Genomic DNA, 26,824 nt, shown 5'->3' with positions numbered 1-26,824 from the left:
GAGCTGCGCGCGGAGACACGCCGCCGCTGCTGCTGCTCGGCACCACCGGTGGATACAAGCCGAGATGTTCCTCTTCGACAGAAAAAGAAACATATTAAAATGAATTCATATAATCCGTGGACGTTGAAGTAAAAAAAAAGGCAACAACTCCGTGAATCCGACGTCTGGCGCCCGCTGGAGACGAGAGGAGCCTGTGGTCTCTGTGCGCCCCGCAGTCACGTCTCTTTGTTCGGGTCCTTCACCTCCAGCATGGATCCTCTAGAGAAGGAGCTCAGGACGGACGACGAGCCGGAATACGACGACGAGGAAGTGGACCCCAGAATCCAGGTACCCGTCTGTGCACCCTCAGTATCGACTAGTGTTTTATTTTATATTCATGTTTTCATGTGTCGACGCTGGTTGGTTGTCGTCCAGCCTCGTCTGCGTGCACACCGCTGCAGCAGCATGATCTGCACCTTCATCCATGTTGTTCTTCATTTAAATACGAATGCTTTGATATTTAAAATCAACCCTGCAGATGCTGGTTATGTCGATGCAGATGTGGTAGAAAGCAAATCCATGCTGAGTGATATCTAGATGTTTATGTTACACAATGACGATATTATTTTTTTTTGCAGAGCTTTTCAGAGTAAAGTTACAGCCTCTCAGTGAAGTACATATAATAATGAGGTTAAAATAAGTAAACATGAATGACTCTGAAACGTGTACATGTATGAATAACACCAGTTATTATAGATGAAGACTGTAAACAGACTCATGATCAAAGGGTTTTAAAATATAAATACAATGAATAATTCTCATTTTAAGCGTTTTTGCTTGAAAATAACTTGATTAATCATTTGTTAAAAACAAAAAGGTTGCCAATTAATTTTCTGTGCATCGACTAAACGATCAGTCGACTAATCGTTTCTTAGCTGCAGCTAACAGTGATGTCGTTTTGATTATATTCACTTCATCGTTTGATCTTCTTTAAGCCAAAGGAAACATCTTGACACCTTTGTGTCCGACCAGCCGTCCACAAACACCAACACATTATTTTTAATAATTACAAAAACAAAATGGAGAAGCTTGAACTTGGTGTCGTTTTGGTGTCTTTGCTTTTAAAAAATGACTTAAATTAGGAATCGATTGTCAAAATTGTTGCCAAATCTTTCAGCTTTAAAAATACTCCAGACAGTTTAATGTGAATATTTTGCTTTTCATTTTTCCTTTTGTACATCCAGATGTTACATATTGCGTCTCTCTCTCTCTCTCTCTCTCTCTCTCTCTCTGTCTCTCTCTCTCTGTCTCTCTCTCTCTCTCTCTTTCTCTCTCTGTCTCTGTCTCTCTCTCTCTCTCTCTCTCTCTCTCTCTCTCTCTCTCTCTCTCTCTCTCTCTCTCTCTCTCCTCTGTCTCTCTCTGTGGTTCTCTTCCAGGGGGAGCTGGAGAAACTCAACCAGTCCACCGACGACATCAACAGATGTGAGACGGAGCTGGAGGTCAGTAGTCACGCACGTCGATGCAGGTTAACTGGCGGTGCATTAAATCACAAAAAAACCCTGAAATCTTACCGACACGGTGTGTTACGGTAAACTCATTCGATCCCATCAATTAGTGGTGATCAAGCAGGCGGAGTTCAGAGTCTGACTGTTCCTTGAATCCCATTAAAACCCCATAAAGTCTGACGGCCTACTTCTCTGTGGGTCAGCAGTGTTCTGTGAGTCTTTACGGAGGTGAAAGTCCAACGTGGTGTCGTGTTTCTCCGCTGCGCCTGGTGTCAGTCAGCTGACAGCTCATTGTTTCACAGGGCTTTGTTCTCAGGGACAGGTGTATATTATTGTTGACAACCTTATTGTCGTCCGTGGTGTTGAGTTTACCGAGAACCGTGTGATTTCACCGTGTTCCCGGTATCGTCTGGTATCTCGTCGTCCGCTGGTCGGTCAACCTTCCTCCGTCGGCCCTGAGCCTGGTCTGGTTCAACACTGTGCCGATTGTTAAAACCGTGTCTGATTTTAAACTTTCTGCCCTTTCTTCATGGCTCCACAAGCTACGAAATCAAGTCAAGTTGTTTTCATGTCGCAACAAAGACGTCTGCTGTTCAGCACTGTGACCTGCTACCGTCAGGGGGGGGGGGGGGTGTCAACGCTCATGACACTAAATCGTTCTTTATATATAAACAAAAAAACTGTTGCTTTGACAAAACAAGACATTTGAAGATGTCATTTTTTTAATTTAATTTAATTTAATTAAAAAGATAAATGTTATTACATTGGGGAGTTTTCACTTGTTGCTAGACAAGCATATTAATTGAGACAATAATCAGTATATTTATTAATAATAAAAGAAAATCTTACTGTTCCTGATTGACCAAACACCTTTTTTTTTTTTTTACAAATATCACAGTTTGCATTAATACTATTTAGCATAGATTGGTGTATAGTGTGCTGTTATGATAATATGGACATTAAGTCACACAAGTCCAGGACTGTCTAGTCCAGAGGTCTTCAACGAGGGGGTCCGCGACCCCGAGGGGGTCCGCGGAGGTACTGCAGGGGGTCCGCAAAATCTTTTGGTTGATTAGACACAATTTTTTTAATTTTACTATTATTTTAATAGTTCAGCATTATATGCAAGATAACAGGTATGTTTATGCATGGCAGTGGCACTAGTAGGCCATCACTTATTTTCGTGATTTCATGATTATCATGCAAGGTATGGTTATAAATGGCGGTGGCACTGTACCTTTAAAATAAAAACATGAATATATGAACATGTGTATTATTTGAATAGCTTAGTATTGAATGCACAATAACAAGGTATGTTTATACATGGCACTAGGCCCAGTTTAATATAAAACACAATTTTATACAATATATATAGTAGGGGGTCCCTGCTCCATCTCTCTATCAGTTTGGGGGTCCTTGGCCTGAAAAACGTTGAAGACCCCTGATCTAGTCCTTGTTATGGCTTCTGGTTCAAGCTCAGCACAGCGTGGACGAACTTGATTGAAAGTCAATCTTTACTAGTTGTCTTTTGTCTGGAATGTAAAACGGGTTTTTGGACCGTTGTCGGATGAAATAAGAAACTTAAAGATGTTTCGTTGGGCTCTGGGAACCAGTAAGGAGCATTTTTGTGGACTGAGCAATTATTCAATTAGTCAAGAAAGAATCATAAAAAATGTCTTCCTCTAAACGCTGAAGCAGAATGGATATTTGTTATCGCAGGAGCTTGAATCCGGATATTCCTGTGAACGTCCAGTTCATCAGCACATAAACACACAACGTGTCCTTAAATCCTTTTTTTCTGATTCCCTACCAGGATTAATCTCCTCCTGCCAAAGCCGATCCAAAAATCCCCCCCCCCCCCACTTGTGTCAGCCGAGTTTTATTTCCCTGGGTTGAGATCTCCAGCAGCAGCAGCAGCATTAGTGCGAGATCATCGCTTAATAACCACAAAGAGACGTTTTGATGTCTTGCTGCCGATGAGAGGAACGGGCAGAGTGACTGCAGTAATAATGAGCCGAGTGTCCCGGTGAGGTAATGGGATGCTAAATTTAGCGGATAACGACGAGCTCTAGACGTGACGCCTCAGGGCGCTGACGAGGCGAAGCCGCCCGAGGCCGGAGACTCTGCACTGCATCGGTTCAATCACAGAGATCTCACATTTGTGGTCGTTTGTATCCAACCCTAACCCGTTTATAGACGGTCACCCAGGGTTAGGAAGGGTCACGATTCCTTCCTCTTAATAAGTGAAAGTCAGCGATTTGAATCCCACCACAGGACGTTGTTTCACTGGAAATCCGGTGTGCTGGACTACAGAGCTGAAACATTTGTACTGTAACCGTTTCCTCTTTTGTGTCCCTGAGGGTAGTTTGCGTGTCTTAGGCCGTGGTTACTCAGTGAGGCGTGGACGGCATATGCACACAATCCGGAGAATGATATCAGACGTAGGTCTCTGACGTCTTCCCCCTCAAAAGGAAGAGACGAGGAGTCCTGTTAAGTTACCGCTGATGAAAACGCAACATTTCTGCTGCATTAATTTAAAGCTTTTAAATAGTAAGTAACGGGGGGGGCTTTTATTTTGTAGAATTATATGGAGATTAAATGCATTTAACAGGTCTATTAATAACGCAGGGAGGATGAGTTAACAGCACAAATAACAAACTTTTATTGTGAAAAGTTCGACATTCCAACATTTTACAGACACTTCTTTGACACGCTGGGAATCGAACCCTGGACGTTTCACGGCATCCTTTGAGCTAAATGTTCACCATCTTTGTTTAGCGTGCTAACTTCTGCTGATTGCTAACAAACTGGCTGATGGGAATGTCATTAGTTCTGCGGCTATGAACCAAAATGTTTCCCAAAATAAAAATGTCATAGGTCCGTCCTCTTACGAAGAAGTTCTGAGTCGACTAGCACTCGTACTATTTAGTCAACTAATCGATTTGTTTATTTAATCCACAGATTAAAGATGGAATATTCACTGAAAATGTAAAAAGACTTTTGGGTTTTCATGTCCCAGAATCCTCGTGACTCGAGTTACAAACATGAAAGCCAGTTGAGGTAAATGCATTTTTCAAAGCCAGCTAGAGGAGGAACTTGGCAGCTGTAGATCTATAGCTGATTGTGAAGTTCTGCACTATTTCTGTTTCGCACTCTTTCCTAAGTTGCAGCCTGTCGTTGACTTGATGAAAGGCTAATGCGATTTGTCAGTAAGTGGGTTTTGGCGGAGGTCTCCAGCAGGATCAATAAGGAAGCGCTTTCTTTTGGGACTTTGGCATCAAGCGTCATGCGGTTTCCTTTTTAAGCCCAACAAATGATCTGTGAAACATTGTTTTTTGATCTGTTGAAATTGAATTCAGCCTCTTGATCCAATCCAAAGTGGCTTTCCTTGAATACCTGACGATGTAAAAACGTGACAGCTAGCTAGCTAATTCACGTGAGCTCCGTGAGTTGGTTGAACCTGCCGTCCTCGTCTGACTTTTTAAAGTTTACAGCTATAAGTTACTCAACACAAAAGCTAGATTTATGCTTTTATTATGTGTTTCACTTTTAAATGGTTAAATGATTTGATGAGCTGACGAGAGTTTGCAGCTAACGTTCAACCAAGAGTTGCGTTAAATCTTATTTACTTGACGTCAACGCGTCTCCGGTCCATTGGTGAGTGGCAACCACCCCCAAAATCATCGTACCCGTTTCCCAATCACATAAGCAGCTCTAGTTTCTCCTCTCCGGTTTGTTCTAATGAGATCCCCCGTCGCTGGTCTCAAAGGGTTCCTCTGCTCTGAGATTTAAAGTTAACCAGCTGTCTGTCAGACACGTCTAAAGTCCGTAGAATTCCTAATAAACGTAGAACAATAAGCAGATATCTTGTGCTCTGGGTGATTTATTAAATACCCGTCTTTTTTTATCGTTCCCCCCTCAAGACTGTGTTTCTTCACACCTCTACTTTTATTTACTTCCCCATCACTTCCCCATTATGCATGATTTTAAACTTCTGCATCTGTTTTGAGACCACTTCATTTGTGAACTTTAACCCTTTTTTAATTCTGGTTATTCTGAACCTTTTTATTTTGACTTTATTTCTAAGCTGCTGGTGATTTCGAGAAACAAGACATGCTGTTGTGAAGCGTAGCACATTCTGGGGAAGTTCCACCTAAGCATGAATAATTGTGGCTTTAATACACTAAATGTAACAGTGGCACAGATCTGAATTAGTCATAGTGTAGTTTAGTTGAAAGGGACTCTGTTTTGGATGGAAGCAGACAGAGCAGAGCCGACAACATCGGGCGATACTCAGAGTTTGTGTGCATGGCGACACCAACCTGACAGACTTTGGCCTATTTCACCAAAATTTGCAACATGCAAGCTGTATTTTGCAGCATCAGATTTCCTCCTTCTCATTTTGACACCTTTCAAAACGAGTCAAAAAGAAACAAAACTGTTGCGACTTGGTTAGGTTTCTAATGATCCTTCTCTGCTCCACAGACTCTCATTCCAATGGTTTCTTCATTTCCCGGCTGGCTCTAGTGGATTTGGAGCTAGTCATGTTTAAACGTTGTGTGATGGTGATGGTTGTTACCCAGAGAGGTTGGAAGGAGATGTACGTACAAACGGTCTGCAGGTGATGTGGTGGTTCACTTCCACACTGTGATCACCCTTTAAATACATATTCTAGACTCTTCTGACTAATCTCTCTCTGAAAAAGCTTCTTTTTGTTTGTCTTAAAATAGTTGATAATATTCATGCAGTTAGTGACAGTGTGGGCTCCATGGTAACGTAGCTCTGACAGTTTGGTAGTGTAGCAGCTGGGGGGCGCGGCTTAGCGAAAGATCAATTAACGAGCGGTATTTGTAAAACAATTGCGATCTATGACTTTTTAGGCCCCATACGGTTTATTTTTGTTTGTTGTTTATCTATTTTTCTGGTTAATTTTTTTTGACGATGCAGCCAGTCAGCTAGTAGCTACGGAGGAAGATGATGTCTCCATATTAATCCTGCTTTGACTGGTAAAACCACATCATTCCTTAAATGTATGGCTTTGTGGTTCATGGGTCTATGATATGTTTTCTTTGACGGAAACAAACCCTCTTTGGATTTTGTGCTTTTTATCTCACATGTAGCTTGTTTCCCTGACAGAGCGTTGATATAAGCTTTCAAGCCACAAGGTTAGAGATTGTATCGGTCAGTTATGACACGTCAACAAATGATCTCATGAAACCTTTGACCCAGGAGGTCAAAAGGTCTAGAACTCCTCCCCAGTCTGGAGTCCTGAAGAAGCCTCCCGGACGACAAACCTTGTGGTTGTTTCCTTGAAGTGGTTCAAATTAGACTGTCAGTGGCTGTTTGTTGGGGCTGAAACCTGCAGTTTGATGTGTAGTTATTTGGTGCCGGTTCTAATGAGATTGTTTCGCAGCTGGACAGACGCAACCTTTCATGTTAAGACAAACGTGTTTGCAGAGTTTCCTTTTTTCTAGAGGCTACAAAACACACAAACACTTTTTTTTAAACTGATGGGAACGTTTGGGGACAGTGAGGTGGAACTTTATTTTAATTTTTTTTAACAGAAGGCCATTGGTTCAAGCCCGGTTGCTGCCAAAAACATCCTCCCCCCCCTGATGTCACTTGTATAACTGACCCTGCTAAAGAAGATGGGAAGTTAAAGAGAGAATTTTCCGGTTTCTGACTTGTTTTTCCTCTTCTTGCTCTTTTTGTTTGCGACAATTAGACGCCCGCGATGCGCTGAAAGCATTCTGAGAATCTCCCCTCGACATGTACGAGTGAACCAAACAAAGCTCTCTGAGACGTAATGAACGGGTTGCTTTGTGCCAGTTAACAAAATGATATCGGACATTCATTTTTTATAGGCGTCTGTTGACAGATTGGCCCTGATCTGTCTCTCAGTGTTTATTGGGACACTCAGCATAACACATGGTGTGAATACTTTGCCCATATTAGATCAAGTTTAATGGTTACCAGCTAATGCCTCTTATCCCTTATTTAGACCTAGTTTTTGTGGTTTTATCTTGAAAGTTCGGGGTGTTTTTACACTCTCCACTTCTGAGAAGTTGTGACTCACGGCAGAGGCAGCAAGGTTTAATTTCATTGAATTCACAAGCTGCTAGTAAAGCGAAGTTCAAGGGTCAAGAGCTACAAGGCCGTGTCAGGAGGTATAACAAGTGTTCATTCAGAAGTGCAAGGGCAGCAAAACAGGAAACCTGTTCAAAGGCTAGACAGGAGCATTTTCACTGGCAAGAGACGGATAAATAACATCTGGTTTAATCAAACACAGTCTAAAATGAAACCCTTTATATTACCGCCTCCTTTTAACTCAATGAAACTCTAATATTATATTTAACAAAGGGGGTGTTGGCATCATAATGTGTGTATTGCAGACTCAAAGGGAATGACAGTATTCCCTATTTTGGTTCAGGCTAAAAAAATCCCTTTTGGGCTGGTTATTGTTTGTAAAAATGATGACACCAGTACCAATCCCAGTACCCTTAAAGTGATACTGGTGTCATTAGAGTACTTCATTCGATACCCATCATGAATGGATTTCTTCGCAGTGTTGACCTGAATTACCTAAGGCTTCTCTTTTTCTCTCTCTCTGTCAGGACGCCAGGCAGAAGTTCCGCTCGGTTCTGGTCGAGGCCACGGTGAAGCTGGACGAACTGGTGAAGAAGATCGGCAAGGCTGTGGAAGAGTCCAAGCCCTACTGGGAGGCCCGCAGGTTGGCCAGACAGGTCGGTGAACAATGCACGGATGGAGGGGTGGTAGAATCATTCGGAACCATTTGATCTCAAGAAGGGTCTCTGGGTCCCTTCGGGTTCTGAGGGACCAGGTCCAAATTATACCCTGTATAATTGGGTCTTGTTTTACTGCTGCAGATCTTTGGTCTGTGTGTCAACATGTCTGATGGATCCAAGTGTCCCAAGGGTCATTTTCACTGCGTGATGGACACAATATTTTAGGAAATCAGAAGCCTATGTAGAGTTACAAAAAGTCCAGACCTGAGTGTGTTTAGTAGTTAAATTGTGTTTTGCGTGGTTCGATCTTTCCTACTCCTACATGACATTTGTCCAGCTTCTGGACGATGCTTGTCGAGGAGGAAAGGGGAACTTTCATGCGTAAACTTTCAGTCTTGTTGGATTGTTCAAATACAGAAATTGGTGACGAGCGTGCAACTTCACAATCATTTCAGACCACAATCTCAGTTCCCTTTTCAGCTTCAGCTCTCAGTGTGTGTGTGTGTGTGTGTGTGTGTGTGTGTGTGTGTGTGTGTGTGTGTGTGTGTGTGTGTTGTAAATAAAAGGGGGAAGCCGCCACCTGCCCGTCTCGATAAGCGCCCACACAGCTGTAGGAGCTCAGTCAGGAAGCACGAGGACGGACTGAGACTCTAAAAGGCTTCATTATGTAGTTTCCCCCCCCACCCCCCCACTTTCGGATGTTGGCTCCTATCTCTATTGACGGCATTCAGGTTTGTTTTTTTACGAGGGGATTAATCATTTCTATAAATATGAGAGGTAATTTGTTCCGCAGCGTGCTGAAATTGGGGCAATGATGAAAGAGTTCCTGTGAAGTGACACTGCAGTGACACTTCTGCTTTTTCAGCTATATGTCTATTTAAACGACGTTCTTTGATGCCTCTGCTACTATTACTGTGATTCAAGGGTCACATGGAAGTGTGAGATAGGAGAGAATCTAAAAATCCTTGAGGACATCACCTGACGCACAGCACACGAGCGGAAATATCCTGAGCACAGCGAGTCTCCGGTTTGATTCCCCAGTTCTGGCCGGATTGTTTGCTGCGTGTTATTCCTCAACTCTCTTTCCCCACGTTTCCCATCTCTCTCCACTATCAAATAAATTATATATATATATATAGTTCTGCCTGTTCTTTGGCTTTTACCCGTACATCTTTGTATGAATTCTGAGAAACGTCACAAAACCTAAAACCTTTCAGTTTAGTAGATCTTTTTATCCAAAACCAATTTGTAACTTTGTTTTTTGTTTTTTTTGGGTTGCTATGCAGATTTGAACCGATGTCATGTTGGCATGAATTGTTTTGGTTGAGGCACCAAGGCCATAAAAACACAGATCCATTAATTCATCCCTCAAACCTTTTTCACAACAGAAATGCTGCTTCACAATTCAGACGGGTCTACAAACGAACCCGCGAACTGAGATATAAACGAGCGAACCGGTCGGCTAACTTCAGTGTGTGTTTGAATAAATTAAGGAAGAGTCGTCCCTCGTGGTTGTGGTTGTGGCGTACCAAGCCTCTCGATTGCGGGAACTGAGATGAGGACGTGCAGCGCGTGATCGTTGTAGTTCCTCCACCTCAGCTCACCTGCTGGCCTCCATTTTATTCCTGTCTCCTCTTGATGTTTACTCTCACTTCTCAGGCTCGTATCTGCTTAACTTCCACTTTAAAATATGCTGCGCGGCGTTGGTTTGCATTGCTCGGAGAGCAGAAATACAGTTTTTATTATTATGGGTGGTTTTTTTTTTGGTTTTTTTATGTGTCCCTGGAAAGGTCATTTATCTGTTCGGGGGAAGTGCAGAGATATGGTAACATGTTGCCAAGAGACGAAGGTTTTTATTCTGTGTAACAAGAAGTAGAAGATGAGGAAAATTAAATGCAGAAGATCAGGTTGAGGCAGGGTTTGTGTTTTCCTCCAGGGAGGCAAAACATTTTGAAATTGAACCCACCCACTCTCCTCTTCTCCGTAATGGATGCCACGTTTGGACATGGCTGTCAGTTACACTGCACCATCCCTTTCTGCACGACCACACAGACTAATTCAACTCGACATCCGTCTGACAAATGAACTCAGTTAAAGTTTAGGAGAAGAGTTTAGCCGATGACCCACTTTTTTGCTCTCGTTGCTCAGTTGGAGAGTCCTGGAACTTGAATGAACAACACAAGTAAAGTAGCCGTTTTGTGTTGAGACGCGTCCTCCTGCTTCTTTGGTTTAGCGGTCAACCTTCAGTCTGACGAGGGCATCGATTTCCAGCCCAAAACCACTTGGTGTACGACTCCACCTGGTTCCAGGCTTCGTCGGTCTTGATCAGTTCGGATCAGTTATTCGTAGTGAAGAGGTAATTTGCATTGGGAGAACTTTGTCCTCACAGTAACACATGGAACAAATTTGAGATGAGAACATTTCTGTGTTTTGTAAATCTTGGGCAGTGTGAAAATGCTTTTGGTTTGACAGTTAAAGGATGGAGAGTTTAAGTTCCAACAATGGTTTGAGGGTTATTGGATTAAAGTTGTGAATGAATCATTAATAGGTTGGTGAGTGGGGTGTATACCTTGGGTCTGAATCTGGCTAAACTGTTGCCGCAATCTAATTACTTCCAACAAAACACATTGCTGGTATAGTTTTGTAAACTTAATGTCTTATTTCTCCTGGTTACCTTGAGATGTTCACGACAAAGACAAAAGATTGACAGTTGCGATCAAAACCACAAACCTTTTTACCAACGTCGTCCATTGCGTTGGTGAAGACGGTATCAGATACCCCATATGCATAACCACAGCAGTAATAATGATTCTACCTGGACATGTATTTTTAGTCAAAGCATCTTCCATTTATGTCCCACATCCAGGTTTGAATCCAGTCACTTTGGAGTCACATCCAGCTTCTCTATCCTCACCATCGCTGAATCCTCTGGCCTGTTTAAATCATTTCCATCTGGTGTATTTACCTCTTCTTGTGCTCCGAACACCCCTCAGGCCACATTTAGCCTTTTGTTCTGCTTTATATCAACAGAGAGGGATGAACGTCACATTTTGGTAAGCCAGCCTTGTTCTGCTTCTTCCCCCTCAATACTTACTGTCTTACGCTTTGTCTGTCTCTCTCGGATGGCTACAGACTACAGTGGAGGGTTGTTGTTTTTTTGTTTTTATCCAATCTCTGCAGTAATTTTGTGAGCTAGTCCAGCACCCAAGCATTTAAAGCCGAGGCTCAATTTGAAAGAAAGTCTGTGAAAGAACGTTCTGGATGCTTCAGATATTGTTTATCATCTTTTTCGATAAATCATTTAGTCCGTAAAATGTTCCACAAATGTATTGGTTTGTCCGAACGAACAGTCCAAATCCCAGAAACATACCATTTAAAATTCTAACAATACGCAGGAGATTGTCACTTTTCAGAAGGTGGGACCAGCTTATGACATATTTGCTTCATAAACTACTGACCAAATTACTTTTTACAGTTTAGCCAATATCCATAGATACTAAGCCCTCATTATCTTTCTTATCTCTCGCATCTTATTCCCTTTCCAAGAGGGGAGCAAGCAGGTTGGTGGTCTTAGAGAGTTGAGTCTACCCCACATTGGTTTTGTTTAAAGTAACCGTCCTGTTGTCTTGTCCACTGGCAAACTCTGTTGATGGTTTGTTGGTCCACCATTTTGGTTTTGAGTGAAATATGTCCACTTCGAAGTGGATAGCCATGAACTCGGTTCAGATATTCGTGGTCCCCAGAGGATGAAGCCTGCTGACTCTGATGATCCATGTGATTCCCTCATTAGATCAAAAACGTCCAATACTTGGAATACCTTCAAAACCAATGACATTCCCATCAGCCTCAGATGTTAGCATGCTACCACTCTAAACTAACACATTAAACCTTCTAAATATCAGCACGTTATTGCATTCATTTAGCACCACTGTGCTTATGTGTCTAGCCTCACAGAGCTAGGTTAGGCTTGCCATAAGTCATTAATGCCAGCCAAGACTAGATCAAGTCTCACGTTTTCGGGCAAACTAGGTGGATTCGCGACTTTTGAATTAACGTACTATTCGTGACTAGTAATCGTGAATAGTAATCACCTATACTGTGCAGGTATTCCTGTATTTGTGTGAAGGATACTTTTCCGTCTATTTTTAGATCAGATTTAGAGGACAGAGCAGATCCTATTGGAGCAGATAGACGGATTCCTGGCAGGGCTTTGGTTATCTGTCCGTCTTGTCTTGTTTTCCTTGTCGTTCGTATCTAATCTATCTCTAAACGAGTCGCTGCCCCCCCCCCCCCCCTCGGGGCATTCAGATCTTGGCGCTGGAGATATTTGTAGGGAATACTTCTAGTTTATGCCGTGATACAGATTTAGTTTTTTCTGAACAGATGGTGAAAAAAGGCTGTTGGAACTGATCATTGAAACAAAAGCTGTGGGTGTTTATAATAAAGCTGTTATCAGTTTTTGAGAAACTTGTAAATGGCCCCTGACACAATCAACACAAATCGCCTTCATGTCTTTTACTTTAATTATATTCGCCAGCTCAAAATATCTCAAATTAAAGACCCACTGAGTCTCTTTGTCAGAGTCTCCGTTCAGTGTTGGACGCATGTTTGGCTTTTGTGCGTCAGCGCTGACCTCAGCAGCAGAGGTTTGGCTTTGTGATTGGTGTATTCATTTTCATCTTATTGACAGTTGGATCTGTTTAGGAGGGAGGGAAGGAGATCCTGGCAACTCTTTGTTTCTTTGTTTAGTCTATTTACCTTGACTCACTGTTTTCTTTTCACGATCAGAAAAAGTCCTTCTCTTTCTCTCCGTGCTCCCTCCATCGCTCTCCCGCTCAGTCTGATAACAAACGCGTTATTTGCGATGGCAGATAAGCAGCGGGCAGCGCCCAGGGCGTGGCGGCGGCGGTGGGCGGGGACTCCATTTGACCGTGTCTCAAAGTAGAAGATAAAATACAGGCCTGAGAGCGTCAGTGATAATCCACATTTCTCTGGCAGCTAATGATTCATGAGTGAGTCATTCTGCAGGAGTACAGTGAGGGTTTCCCTGCTTAGCGCCACTACGGCCTGGAAAGATCATTGAACGTTTGGGAATTTAAAAACAAAAGGAGTCTCCTTTTTCAGTCCTTGAAAGCACTTAAATCCAGTAGAGCTGTACAAAGTAGTTCAGCGCTTCAATCATAATGTTGACGTTTGAATTCCAAAATCAGTATTTGTGCTCAGTTGGAGATACAGATCAGGCTACACTAATATTATTAGTATTATACCATTTGTAGAATTAGATTCCAGTTTCTGACTCGCTTGATCCAAACATTTCCATGTTGTACTTCAAAAAAATTGTCCGAAAGTCAAAAAGTCACACAATGTTTTTATCTAATGAAAATCGTTGGCTTTTAGCCTTTCAAAGAACAACATCTTCACCGATAGGGGAGGGCAGCCCCGTGTTCCCCCGGGTCCTCATTGTAAGAGATGGATCAGGGCGATCTTCTCTGTTCCAAAGACAAAAGAACCTAAAGTCCATTCAGCCACGGTGGGGAGTTCAATGTCTATTATCTTGCTGCCAAATTTTGAGTGTGTAGGTTTTCAAGGAGTATAACGTCAGTAGACTATTCTGGATGTGGGTGATATCAACATATTGACCCAAGGAAACATTGAACAGTTGTCCAAAAAATCATTGCTAAGAAAATAGACCCCTATTTGAAAGGTCTCCTTTAATGAGTCGTATTAAGAGGATATTGAGCTGGGGAACATATATACGCTCCCGGTCAATTCACCGTTACGCTGTACAGTGGAGTGTACTGTATTAACGGGATAGTTGAGCAGCAATCTAACAGCACCATATCTATTTTCCCCCCCCTTTCTTTGTGCTGACGTCATATTATATGCCATCAGACATTTGAAGCTCTATTCAAAAACCAATAAAAGACATTCAGCAGAGCCCTAAATTCCATAAAGCGCTCTGTGAGGGAATCCAGTGAATGTGCTTTGATCTCCCTGGTGAAGGTTTGTCAGGTGATCCAAAAAATAAAGAAAAGAGGAGATGCACTTACTGATGACCTGGGTTGAGGAAGTGGGTCAGGTTGACGAGGCTGGAGAGTTTCGCTTAAGTGCACATCGCTTGAATGACGCACGTTTCTAAGTGCTGACTCCGGAGGGACGGAAATTAAACCTTCAGCGGGAGTTGTTGTTTTGTTTTTTTAACGTAATGAAATATTCATCGTTCTTCATTCCACCTCATCTTCCAGACACTCGAGGCTGGAGATGTAAATAAGGAAGTCAGGATGCGTGAGCGTTTTCCTTTTGTGTTTCCATCTCACTGTCGACACAGGAAATCAAATTCTTCAGCGTTTTTATTTCCATTTTTGTAGCATTTTAAAGAGTCACAAACATTTCAAGGCTTTCCTTGGATCCAGTTTGTGAAAAAAGGGGTTTTATTCTAGATGGTAACCCTTTTCTGAATTGTGTGTTTTTATATTTTGTAGCTGAGTCACTTTGCTGGTTATTCTGTGTAGTAAGAGGGTCAAATGATTGAGCAGAGCAGCAGTGAATACTCTTGAGTACTACTGGTTTTTGTATCACGATGGTGCGTTTTGAAGTGAGAGCGGATGACTCAATCGTCAACGTGTCGACTTGCAGAAGCTGATTTAAAGCGGCCGCCCACTCAACCGGCAGCAGCACACAGTGAGTCTGCAGATTAGCTGAAGGAGAGAGAGAGAGAGAGAGAGAGAGAGAGAGAGAGAGAGAGAGAGAGAGAGAGAGAGAGAGAGAGAGAGAGAGAGAGAGAGAGAGAGAGAGAGAGAGAGAGAGAGAGAGAGAGAGAGAGAGAGAGAGAGAGATACATACATACATACATACATACATACATACATACATACATACATACATACATACATACATACATACATACATACATACATACATACATACATACCAAACTAGAGCGGAGAGGATGGCACACTGCAATAACATAAACGGGGGTCGTAACACCGTGTGAAAAACGTGAGCTCTTTTGGGTTGACATCACCTGCCGCTTGTTGTCCTCAGATGTTAGATTGGATTCTGTACGTGACCATGACTGTGGCCCGAGTTTGGACAGATGTTGGGAGGAGGCGGGGGGGGGGGGGGGGGGATTAGTCGGGAGAATGGGGGAGGAAACGATGATCAAATCCGTGGCCGTTGAGGAGATGCTACGCTAGATTTTGATTTGAGGGCGGCTGGAATAGAAAGCTGCGAGTGTGAAGGATGGAGTGAGAGAGAGCCGACATGCTTCACTTAATAGATGTTTGTTTGGACTGTGGGGGAGTGGAGGGGTGAGGCTGGGGGGAGGCAGGGTGCTAAGCTGATGAGGAGATAGGGTGGGGTTTAGATGTCGCATTCCCCCCCTGAGATAGAATGCTAAAAGCTCACGAGGCGAGTTGTAGCTGGAGAGCTAACGGCTATCACGCTAACCGCTAACATGCTAAAGTAGTCGGTCAGCGTTTCAAACCTCATTCTATTTCCTTTCTGTGCTGTTTACTTCCCCCCATGACATTCTGTTGTCATGATTGTACGTCAATTCATGTTGTTCAGCTATTTGAAGAGAGGAAAAAGCTCCCAGATGCTAACTAGCGATCTCATTAGCACGACCGCTAATGGGACAATAAGGTCACCAGGTTATAAAGGATGAATGTGTAATGTCTTCTTCTGGGGTCGTTCCTTCTCTCTCTCGATCTTCTCTCTCTCTGTCTCTCTGTCTGTGTCTGTCTCTGTCTCTCTCTGTCTTTGTCTCCCCCTCGCTCTCGCTCTCTCCCCGTCTCTCTGTCTGTCTGTCTGTGTCTCTCTCTGTCTGTGTCTCTCTGTCTGTCTGTCTGTGTCTCTCTCTCTCTGTCTCTGTCTCTCTCTCTCGCTGTCTCTGTGTCTGTCTGTCTCTGTCTGTCTGTCTGTGTGTCTCTCTCTCTCTCTCTCTCTGTCTGTCTGTCTGTGTCTCTCTCTCTCTCTCTCTCTCTGTGTCTGTCTGTCTCTGTCTCTCTGTCTCTCTGTGTCTCTCTCTCTCTCTCTCTCTCTCTCTCTCTCTCTCTCTCTCTCTCTCTGTTTGTCTGTGTCTCTCTCTCTCGGTGTCTGTCTGTCTGTCTGTCTGTCTCTGTGTCTCTCTGTGTGTTTATCTCCCTCCCTCCCAGGCAGCCCTCGTCACATCAGACATTAACCACAGGGAACGCTGCCGATGGGTGGAGTGAGATGGACGGACGGCGTGGAAGATGGAGGGGATTTGGAGGGTTAGGCTTCAGAGGAAGCATCTGCAAAGTCGGAGCCATCTGGTTTGGCTTTGACCACCTGGGACACTGTGTGTGTGTGTGTGTGTGTGTGTGTGCGCGTGTGTTGTGATGCCACTGGTCGGTCAGTTGTTGCATAACAGCTCTTGGGTATGCTTTAGGGGCGGGGCTACACAGTGATTGACAGGTCGCTGTCTCTTTCAGAGCCATATACGACGTCTCTACGTCACTCCGCATTCCAAATGTGGTAAATTCCAAAAAACAACATTCTTTATTCAAAAGCTTTTATTGTGAAGCAGCAACAATTGTAAATGTTGTGTTTTCATCAGCAGTAACTTAACGGGACTCCAGCCCTGGTTTTCCTCTCCTCTTCCCTTTGCTCTCCTTGGGAGGGGAAGACGATGGAGACCTATACGTTCGATAAATCGTCCCTGGATTTTGCCCGCATGCTGTCCACACGTCTCTTGAGACCTGAACTCAATGTGGGCCAGACTACCTCGGGCTTGTGGTCCGGCTGATCGGATCCCAATGCGAGCGAGATCCGATCGGACGACAAAAATGATGAAAAGACGAGTGTAACCACGGCCTTTGAGAAGTAAAACTGTCTCTGTGTGTTGTTTGCCATCATTAAAAGAATCCAGCACCGTTCAACTAAACCTTTATATCGTTTCCTCTGAACTCAGCAGTCGTACTTCAAAGCCTGGACGTATCTGGGTTAATTTCTCTATTGAAGACCGTGAAGAGGACTTCAGAGGCTCTCTCAGAGTATCTAGGCCGACCGTAGTTTCGTTCACCTCCCCTCCTGGGGGAAAAAGCAGCGACTTCAAATGTGGGTTTCTTCGAGGGAAGGCTGCGTGTTAGTGGGTCACGCCGGGACAGAAAGGACTTGCGTGGCATTCATAATAGATGTTATTGTCCCAGATCGTGCTTCACCTTTAGAGGGAATTAATTGGCAGACTTTGAGCTGAGATAAAAATAATCAAATTACATAGGCCAAATCGGGTCGTTTTGAATACAGATGCTGTCTCCTCCAACTTTCCTACCTTCTCTCGTGTTAATGGTGGTAAACAGACTGATTTAGGATTCGTATGAATCCCTGGACTCACTGGACTCATTGTGTCCTCATAGATCAGTCGGTCTTAGTTAGTTAGTGATGCAACGGATCATAAAACTCGCATCGGATCGGGACAGAATAGAACAATATCTATTTATGTTGTTGTGAAAACATCTCTTTCAATCTACTGGATTTATTCAAGTTTCTCACAAACACTACATTTTACAGATTACATGTGAACACATCACGATAACGTTATAATTCAACCTTCAGCCAGTCCTCGTGTTCACTGAGCAGAGCCTGAAGGCATCATGATGTAACTGAAATGAACCTCCGTTGGTTAGCCGTTAGCGGTGCTGCTAACGTTACTAGCGCTCCTCCTGTTGGTCTAAACACTGATTGGTTGTTTACAATGAAACTTTATTTACACTGTGATGGATAACGTTAAAACTTTATTTAACACTGTGGTGGTTAACGTTAAAACTTTATTTAACACTGTGGTGGTTAACGTTAAAACTTTATTTAAAACTGTGATGGTTAATGTTAAAACTTTATTTACACTGTTATGGTTAACGTTAAAACTTTATTTAACACTGTGATGGTTAACGTTAAACTGTGTCATTAAACCGCCGTTCACATGCGAGCCGAATCCGTACGGATTGACAGTGGTCCGTTACACCACTACAGATGCTTATCATGAATGTAAAGACGATTTACTGAAGTCACAGATCATTTATATTCAGTTTTTTATAGATTATATTCTTCTGTGCATACTTTTCACTTGTTTCTGTATGACATTTTAAATATTTGAGAGTAGCGATTATGAAGTTCTAACGCAACAAACATATATTTACAACAAACATTCTACTTCACAGGACATTTGGAACCCCTTTTACCTGTTTATTCATCCTCAGATTTTAATGCCACATTAATCCCATTTTACCTTACGTTAAGATAATTCCAATGAGTTTCACACGTTTAAAATTTAGGGGGAAACGGAGTACTGGCATTTGATTGGTGCTCAGTAGTGGCAGAGTTGAGGTAAAAGGAGAGAAAAGGTCTGATTGGCGCATCTGTAATCTTCTGAATACACGGGCTGGTCGTTGTTCTTTTGTCCCATCTAGACTCTTTCTCCTCCTACACCAGTAATAATTATAGTCCCAGTTTAGGATTTGTTCTGGGCTCAGGTAGCTGTATTTCTCATTATTTAGTTTCACCAACTCAGCGAATAGTTGAGATAGGATTTCTGGATTGATAATGTGTCCATTGGGTCTCTCTTTTCCTCCTCCATTCTCCTCTTTCAGTTGATACGTTAAAGCGTGTTTTCTTTGTTTAAGGCTCTCTTGAATAATTGAAGCGCCTGTAAAGGCCAAATTGCCTTTTTCCTCCCGGAGATGGAGAAGGAAGCTCGGAAGCTGCGTCGCCTTCCCTCTGGAGGATCGGCCGTCTGAAAATTTCATGGGCAGCAGAGCTATTTAAAACATGAAGCAGCCGAGCAAACGAGAGGAAGAAAGAGAGATGATGGAGAGAGAGAGAGAGAGAGAGAGAGAGAGAGAGAGACGTAGAGGGAGAGATTAGGCAAGATAGGGAGGGAAAGAGATGTAAAGAGAGGCAGAAATGTGACAAGCGAAAGGGATTAAGTGGGATACAGAAAGCTACGGATGAAGCAGGAAAAGAGAGAGAAACTAACGACGTAAGAGGAGAGAGAATGTGAGATGGCAGCGAGCAAAGGGGATGGATGGATGGATGGATGGATGGATGAATGGAAGGAGACGGGTGGAGAGTGCAGAGAAGAGAGGAGGAAAGGAAGGCAAGTAGTTGCCACCACAGCCTCATCATTTCCAGCGTGACCATGGTGGCAGAGGGAGCGCGAGGCCGTCACGCAGCGCCGACATGTCCCAGGATGCATTGCGGCTGTGATGTGTGCTAACAGCCTTGGCTGAACGAGGAAGTTCTGTTCCGAGCTACCCAGAGAAATCCAAGCTGGAGCAGCCGGTAGTTCTTCTTTGCATCCGACAGGTTTTGCAGAAGCTTTCTGGGCCAACATGGCACGCACTGAGGAACCAGTGTGTATGATGCACGTTGTTAGTATGTTGGCATGCAGTGGGAACGCCGCAATAGACTAAGCGGTAATTTGATCATTGTTTTGATCTGTCAAGCTGCAGCCCTGAAACATTTTGGGGAAAACAACAAAATGCTGAATGATTTAATGTTGCACAGACTTCGAATAATAATTCAACGTTTATTCAGGTTCGTGGTGGTCAAATACTTTTGTTTTTTGATTTTTAACTTCAAACTCCAAGAAGCGCTTCTGGTGTGCAGTCCCACAGTGATGTTGCAGAGTTCAGCCTGAACGTGAGAAGAGGCTTGTGGGAGTGAATTTGCAGCTGATGTGTGAACATTAATCTGGTTACATAACTACATGGTGTTTCATTATTACAGCTGAATCACTGCTGCATGACGAACAGACGGTACAGTTGAAGGGGATTTCTCCACTGCTCCATGAATCAAAATGGATTTAAGATTAGCTACACCTGAATATACTGCAATGTATTCATGCGTAAATATTTCCTCAACCAGAACAAGTTCATTTGAAGCATCTGAAAAAGGATCCATTGCATTTTGAACAAGGGTCCAGAGTTGATTGTCATAAAATGAATCATTTTGATGGTGATAATGGTGGTAATGTCCCTCCCTCTGTCTTCCAGGCCCAGCTGGAGGCCCAGAAGGCCACCCAGGACTTCCAGGGAGCCACTGAGGTCCTGCGGGCGGCGAAGGAGACCATCTCCCTGGCCGAGCAGAGGCTCCTGGAGGAGGACAACCGGCAGTTTGACTCCGCCTGGCAGGAGATGCTGAACCACGCCACCCAGCGGGTGAGGGGGGGGGGGGGGGCTTTAGTTAGTGGAGGAATCATTTCATTTTATTTTATGGCTTTTTTTTTGCCTTTTCTTAGATTATTATAATGATTAGGATTGACTTGTATTTTATTTTATTTATTTTTTTATTTAAAAAAATATATTTTTAATTTTTAAATTTTAAAATTTTACATTTTAGTTTTTAATTTTTAATTTTTCAAACCTTTGATTAGTCTTCCTGCTCACTTATTTCCATTTTTCCACACAACGCGATAGAAATAGAAATGTGACGGAACACTTAAAGACATTGAACCTCGCAGCGCGTGGCTGACGGTGAGTTCTGATTGGCTGTCGCAGGTGATGGAGGCGGAGCACTCCAAGACGAGGAGCGAGCTGGTCCACAAGGAGACGGCGGCCAAATACACGGCGGCAGTCGGCCGCATGAAGCAGCTGGAGAAAAAACTCAAACGCACCATCAACAAGTCAAAGTAAGAGACTCGGTCCGCCGCCGACAAGCAGGCCAGGAGCGAGGGTGAACATGCAGTGTGGCAGCCATGTTGGAGCTCAGCTGATGGAATGTTTACTTGTAAAAACCTGGTTGTTGTGTAAACGCTGTGATCAGATCCAGCTGCTCGACCCAGATGTGGCGTGATGAGCCGGTTGCTCTTCTCCATTCGGCTGAAAGTGTTTTCTCTCTGCAGCAGTGGAAGTCAGTCCAGTGTAGTTCAAAGAGCCAGGTGTGTCAGGAAGGGGAAGTCTGGTCACGGGGGCGATGCCTTTAAGGCCGCACTGAAACCTCAGAATTAGTAACACTCCAGGTGGAAATGAAGTTACGATGAATACAAACTCTACAGTTTCCCCCTTTTTTTTTGTGTAATATTTCTCATTGGCTGTCAATATTTCTGAGCTCATTGCTCACATTTATTCATCGGAAAATTATAATTTACAGCGCAACTGTTGGAGATTTGGGGAATTAAGTCAAAATATTTTGGAGAAAAAGTCAAGCAATTACAGTAATGAAGTTGTATTTTTACGCTGACGAACTTTTACCGAATATTATATTAATATCTTCTGAACACGTGGCTTCAAGTATCAACGTATTTTTCTGTAACATGAAAGGAATCCGGACATTTACTGAAGTACACTTCTGAGATGTTTGAGTATTAACTTGTGCTACACGTCAGAGCGTAATATTGTACTTTTTACTCTTCTACATGTGTTTAGCAGTAGTTACTTTGAATACTAATCACGACGATCAATTAATAAAATACAATGCTAGAGATTAAAACACCCAACAGCACACAACGTAGCTCAAAACACATTCCCTCCACTAGATTTATCAGCTGCAGCCTCGTGTTCCCTCAGCAGAGTGTTAATCCGCTCTGCACCGTTCTCTCAGCCAACATCATAACCCCTTCATCTCCTCCTCCTCCGGGTTGCCATGGTGATGATGTTGGTTTTCTGGGTTACTCTGTGTTTTTCCCCTCTGATCTAATCGTCTCCTCTCTCTCTTTCTGTCTGTCTCTGTCTGTCTCTGTCTGTCTCTGTCTCTCTTTCTCTCTGTCTATCTGTCTATCTGTCTGTCTCTCTCTGTCTCTGTCTATCTGTCTGTCTGTCTGTCTCTGTCTGTCTGTCTCTCTGTCTGTCTCTCTTTCTCTCTGTCTATCTGTCTATCTGTCTGTCTGTCTGTCTCTCTCTGTCTCTCTGTCTCTGTCTATCTGTCTGTCTGTCTGTCTGTCTGTCTGTCTCTCTCTGTCTCTGTCTGTCTGTCTGTCTGTCTCTCTGTCTGTCTCTTTCTCTGTCTCTATCTGTCTCTGTCTCTCTCTGTCTGTGTCTCTACATTAATATAACATCTAGATTGATTATTAATTAGTCTCGCTCCTCTTCCTCTGCAGGCCGTACTTCGAGATGAAGGCCAAATACTATCTGCAGCTGGAGGTACGTGACGAGCTATCCAGTCAGCGTTAGATGCTTCATCATCATCTTCATCGTCCTCCCTCATTGACCGTCTCTCCTCCTCCTCCTCCTCCTCCAGAACCTGAAGAATAACGTGGACGAGCGGCAGGCCAAGCTGTCCCGGGCCAAAGGCGAGTACAAGACGGCCCTGAGGAACCTGGAGACCATCTCCGACGAGATCCACGAGCGACGGAGAAGCTCCACCATGGGGCCCCGGGGCCGCGGCGTCGGCGCCGAGGGCGACTGCGCCGTCTCCGGGGACGACATCTCTGGCTTCAAGATGGAGTCGGACGGAATATCCAGTGAGTTATTCAAATGAGTTCTTCATACCTCTTCTAGAACGGCTTTAGATTCTCGAGTGTTGACCTGATTTACAAGTGACCCTGAACCGTGCTGCCGGATGCAACAACACAACACCGACCGGTGCGTTTGAGTGCTTTGATTTATGTCGGGTAAAAATGAAACTCGTCCTCTGGGAGCGGCGTGACGGTTCACATTCTGCTCTGTTCTATTTTTAGCTCTGTTTGCACAGACTCACGTTAATCTTCCTGTCCTTTATTCCTTCTCTCCTCGTCCGTCTCTCTGTCCTTCATCCCTTTCTCCTTCCTCTCCTCCTCTGAACCATTTCCCTCCTTCCATCCTTCCCTCTCTCTCTTTTCTCCTTTTAACTGTCCACCTCTTTCCCTCCATGGCTTCTTTCCTCCTTTGTTCCCTTCATCCCCTTTTTGCCTTCTTCCTTTCTTCTTTCATCCACTTGTTTCCTTTTTTTTCTACCTCACTGTCTCATCTTTACATCCTTCTTTCACTCTTAACTTCTTTCTTTCCTCCTTCCCTTCTCTCTAATCTTCCCCTCTATCTCTCCCTTTCCTTTCTCCCTTCCTTTCCTTCTTTTCTCCTCACTCTTTGGAATTACACTTTTTCCCTTCCCCCTTTGTTTTCTTCCTTCCCCCTATCTCTACTTTCCTTTCTCCTCCTCCTCCCTCTCTCCTGCTGCAGTGGCGTCGGTGTGTTTCGATGACGAGGCGTGCGGCGGCAGCAACATCATGTTGGAGGAAGACTCTGAGACTCGCTCCACCTGCAGCCTGGGCTCGTCTCCCAGCAGCCCTCAGGAGCTCCTGTCGCCCTGCCCCTTCGCCAGCTCCTCCTCCTCTTCCTCCTCCTCCTCCTCCTCCTCCTGCACGTCGTCCTCCGCCTCCCCGTCGCCCACTCCGTCCTCCTCGTCCTCGTCCATGTCTCCTCTGTCCAGGCCTCTCAGCCTGGACCTCCCCAGCACCGTGTCGCTGTCGGACTTCGGCCTCATCTCTCCGGTGCTCGGGCCGCGCAGCGAGTGCAGCGGAGCGTCGTCGCCGGAGTGCGACCTGGAGAGAGGTGTGTGTGTGTGTGTGTGTGTGTGTGTGTGTGTGTGTGTGTGTGTGTGTGTGTGTGTGTGTGTGTGTGTGTGTGTGTGTGTGTGTTAAAGCAATTAAAAGCAAGTTAAAATAATAACAATAATAATGGTAATAACAACAGCGACAATACAAATAATAACAGCAATATTAATATTAATAACACTTATATGTTCAGATTAGATGTGTTGATGGAGAAGCTGGTGTGTTTTGTGCGATGCTAAGCTAACATGATTTGCTGATTGATTGATAATAATTGGTAACTACTTTGATAAACGGTTAATAGTTTTCAGTCTTATTTCAAGCTAAGATGCCTCAAATCTTAATAATCTTTTATTATTATGAGCTGCTGTTTATTATCACTCTGTGCTCTGCAAAATCATAAAGGGTTTTATATTTGATATCTTATATTTTCTTCTTATACACAGAATAAATAAGTCTAGTAATGAAGAAAATAATCTGCAGATAACAGACTTGTAAGAACAACTAAAAATAAATGTCTTAATCTGCTGGTATGAAACTGAGTCTCTCACCACCAGCTGTGAGTAGATCTGTCTACACGGGAGAAAAGACAATCAGAGAAACAAACGGGGAAAGTGAGACAGATGAGGTTTGAGAGAGCGCTCTGGGTCAGACGTACGATCTGCTGCCACACCTGCTCCACTCACTGCTGCTCCTCCAGAGGAGCCTATCAGTCAACGCCACAGGGAGACAAAACCCACATGCTCCTCCGCCAGGAGAGAGGAAATAGTTCACCGTGTGTCTTATTATGAAAAATGATATATATCGGTCAGTATTATCTCGTCGCCGTCACGTATCGGTATGTGGGCCGAGAAGAGAAATGATGTGTGTTTATGTGTTTTTTTTACAAAATAAAGGTCCTCTGTGAAACAGAACCATGATGACTAGAAGTAGAGAGAACTAGAACATGTCTTTAGTGAGAACAACACAGTTATGATGACATCAATCATTAAAGAGAAAGCAAGCAAGTTGAATTTCTTTGATCATTTATTTAACATCAAATTGGCAAACAATGGAATCTATATATTCAACATTGTTCCAAATGTCCACAAGTTTGACCAATATTGGAAAAAAAGATGGAGGCTCCACATGTTACAAATATTAAACTATTCTATTCTCTGGTTAAAGTGAACGTTTTATTAGAGGAGACATTTATAATGAGAACAACAATTTTTAAATTCAGTTTTTCTGCTTTTTCTGACAGAAGCGTTTGTCACACATGATGTGTTCAAGGACCCTCAGAAAATCCGACGACTATGACGGTTGTTTAAAGAAAACAAGGTTTCTGAGGGTTCACAGGGTCATCGTGGTCCTGTCTCTGCTCGTGAAGTAAAGAAACGTTCTCTGACCCTCTGCTGTCTGCAGGTGACCGGGCAGAAGGTGCAGAGGGAGATCTGGACAACGCTCCAGCCTCCAACAACAACAAGACAAGCAGCGGCAGCTCCTCCACGTCCAGCACCAAGAGGAGCTTCAGCCTGGAGACGCGCTTTAGCTTCCTGAACCTGCGCCGCCCTCGCACCGCCAACGCCAAAAACACAGACAGCTGTTCCCAGAAGGCCGAGGCCGGCCAGACTGTGGTCCTGGTCAAAGGAGTCTGAGAGAGAGAGAGAGAGAGAAAGAGAGAGAGAGAGAGAGAGAGAGAGAGAGAGAGAGAGAGAGAGAGAGAGAGATGGATGGATTTTGGCTCATTGTGACCCCGAACTCTCTCTAAAAAAGCTGAGCTGTTCATGAGCTACCTGCCACAACTGCACTCCATTTAAAAACTAACTCCACAGTCAAAGAGAGGCGTTGAATGTCAAAGTCGCTGTATATAAAGTTTCCTGTTCGTCACGGCAGCGTCGTTACTCCCATTTCCCCTAACGAAGGACTTTGCACCTTTTTGGACTCTCATGCCTAAGAAATAAAAAGCACTGTTATGTTAGAAAATATGTCATTTAAGTGGGATGGAAGAGAAAAAAAAAATGGTTAGAAATGATCCATGTTATATTTTATTTTTTGTTATTTTTCCACTAAAAGCTGAAAAAGCTTCTCTCACAAAAGTACGTCAGCTGCCTGAGTACGAGCTCGTTTTAAAAAGTGCTTTATCTATTACATCATTCATATAGCTGTTAATTGAATCCTTTATTACTGTTAAATGGCACTTGGCATTCTGTAAACCGTGCATAGGTTATGTTAAAGGAGTTAAAGTCACGTGTGGAGATGTTTAATAAATGACTGCTTCATGCTCCTGTATTTGATACTTCACGGTGTTGCTATTCTGCAGTTGTACGTATGTAAATGTTCCGTCTGCTGCACGGCAACGTTTCTCACATTTGAATACAAAATGTGTTCTTCTAATATCTGTCGTGGTCCCAGTAATAACACATTAAATGGTTAAGTTATGTTTGAGACGAGAAATATGACCACAAGTACTGATATTCCAAATATCCTGTAAAAGAACTTGATTCTAATGGCAAAAATATTCTATACACAATATGATTTGGTGTTTATGAAGCATTTAAAAATTGTATTTTAGCTAATCCCGTCTCACAATACACACTATAATTTATTTTGATTATTTCACTTAATAATTTGAAATATTCATATTGGTCATAGTCATATTAGTCATATTCTCAGATGTATAAATCTTGGTAACCAGTCAGATGTAGCTTTGTCATTAATGTCATGTTCTTGATTCGTTTTCAACTTTTGTATTCGATAAAGTGGGATAAAAGTTGTCTGAATATAAAGAAATTAATTTAAGAAAAATACTTTATTTCTTTACATTTGGCCGGTGTAGACGGACGCACGCGGTGGTGAAGTCGTAGTTGAAGGAGGACGGCATGTTCCACGTGATCGATCGCAGAATGTATTTTCCTTTAGTGACTATGACTTTTTTTTTACTTATTTTCGACAGGCTATACTATGACTTCTTTTTAACTTTTTTTTGGACATACTATACTATAACTATTTTTAATTTTTTTCGATATGCTATACTATGACTGTTTTTTCAACATGCTATACTATGACCGTTTTTCACTTTTTTCGACAGGCTATACTATGACTGTTTTCAACAGGCTATACTATTAGTTTTT

At 43.3% G+C, this 26,824-nt stretch overlaps 1 protein-coding gene across 1 annotated transcript; it reads left to right on the top strand.

The window, feature by feature from the left end:
• sh3bp5b (SH3-domain binding protein 5b (BTK-associated)) lies at positions 1-25,982 on the top strand. Its single transcript, XM_068729882.1, has 9 exons — positions 1-327; positions 1,416-1,478; positions 8,099-8,227; positions 20,242-20,406; positions 20,746-20,876; positions 22,284-22,326; positions 22,424-22,646; positions 23,341-23,712; positions 25,116-25,982. Exons 1-9 carry the CDS (start codon positions 250-252, stop codon positions 25,346-25,348), a joined length of 1,437 nt encoding a protein of 478 aa, XP_068585983.1. The 5' UTR covers positions 1-249; the 3' UTR covers positions 25,349-25,982.
• Positions 25,983-26,824: the final 842 nt, after the last annotated feature.

The sequence above is a fragment of the Cebidichthys violaceus genome, unplaced genomic scaffold (genome assembly GCF_023349555.1).
Source record: "Cebidichthys violaceus isolate CVI_PGR_0920_01 unplaced genomic scaffold, fCebVio1.0.p SCAF_48, whole genome shotgun sequence".
NCBI lineage: Eukaryota > Metazoa > Chordata > Actinopteri > Perciformes > Stichaeidae > Cebidichthys > Cebidichthys violaceus.
Note: the sequence above shows the minus strand (reverse complement) of the source record. Positions and strands in the feature narration are given on the sequence as shown.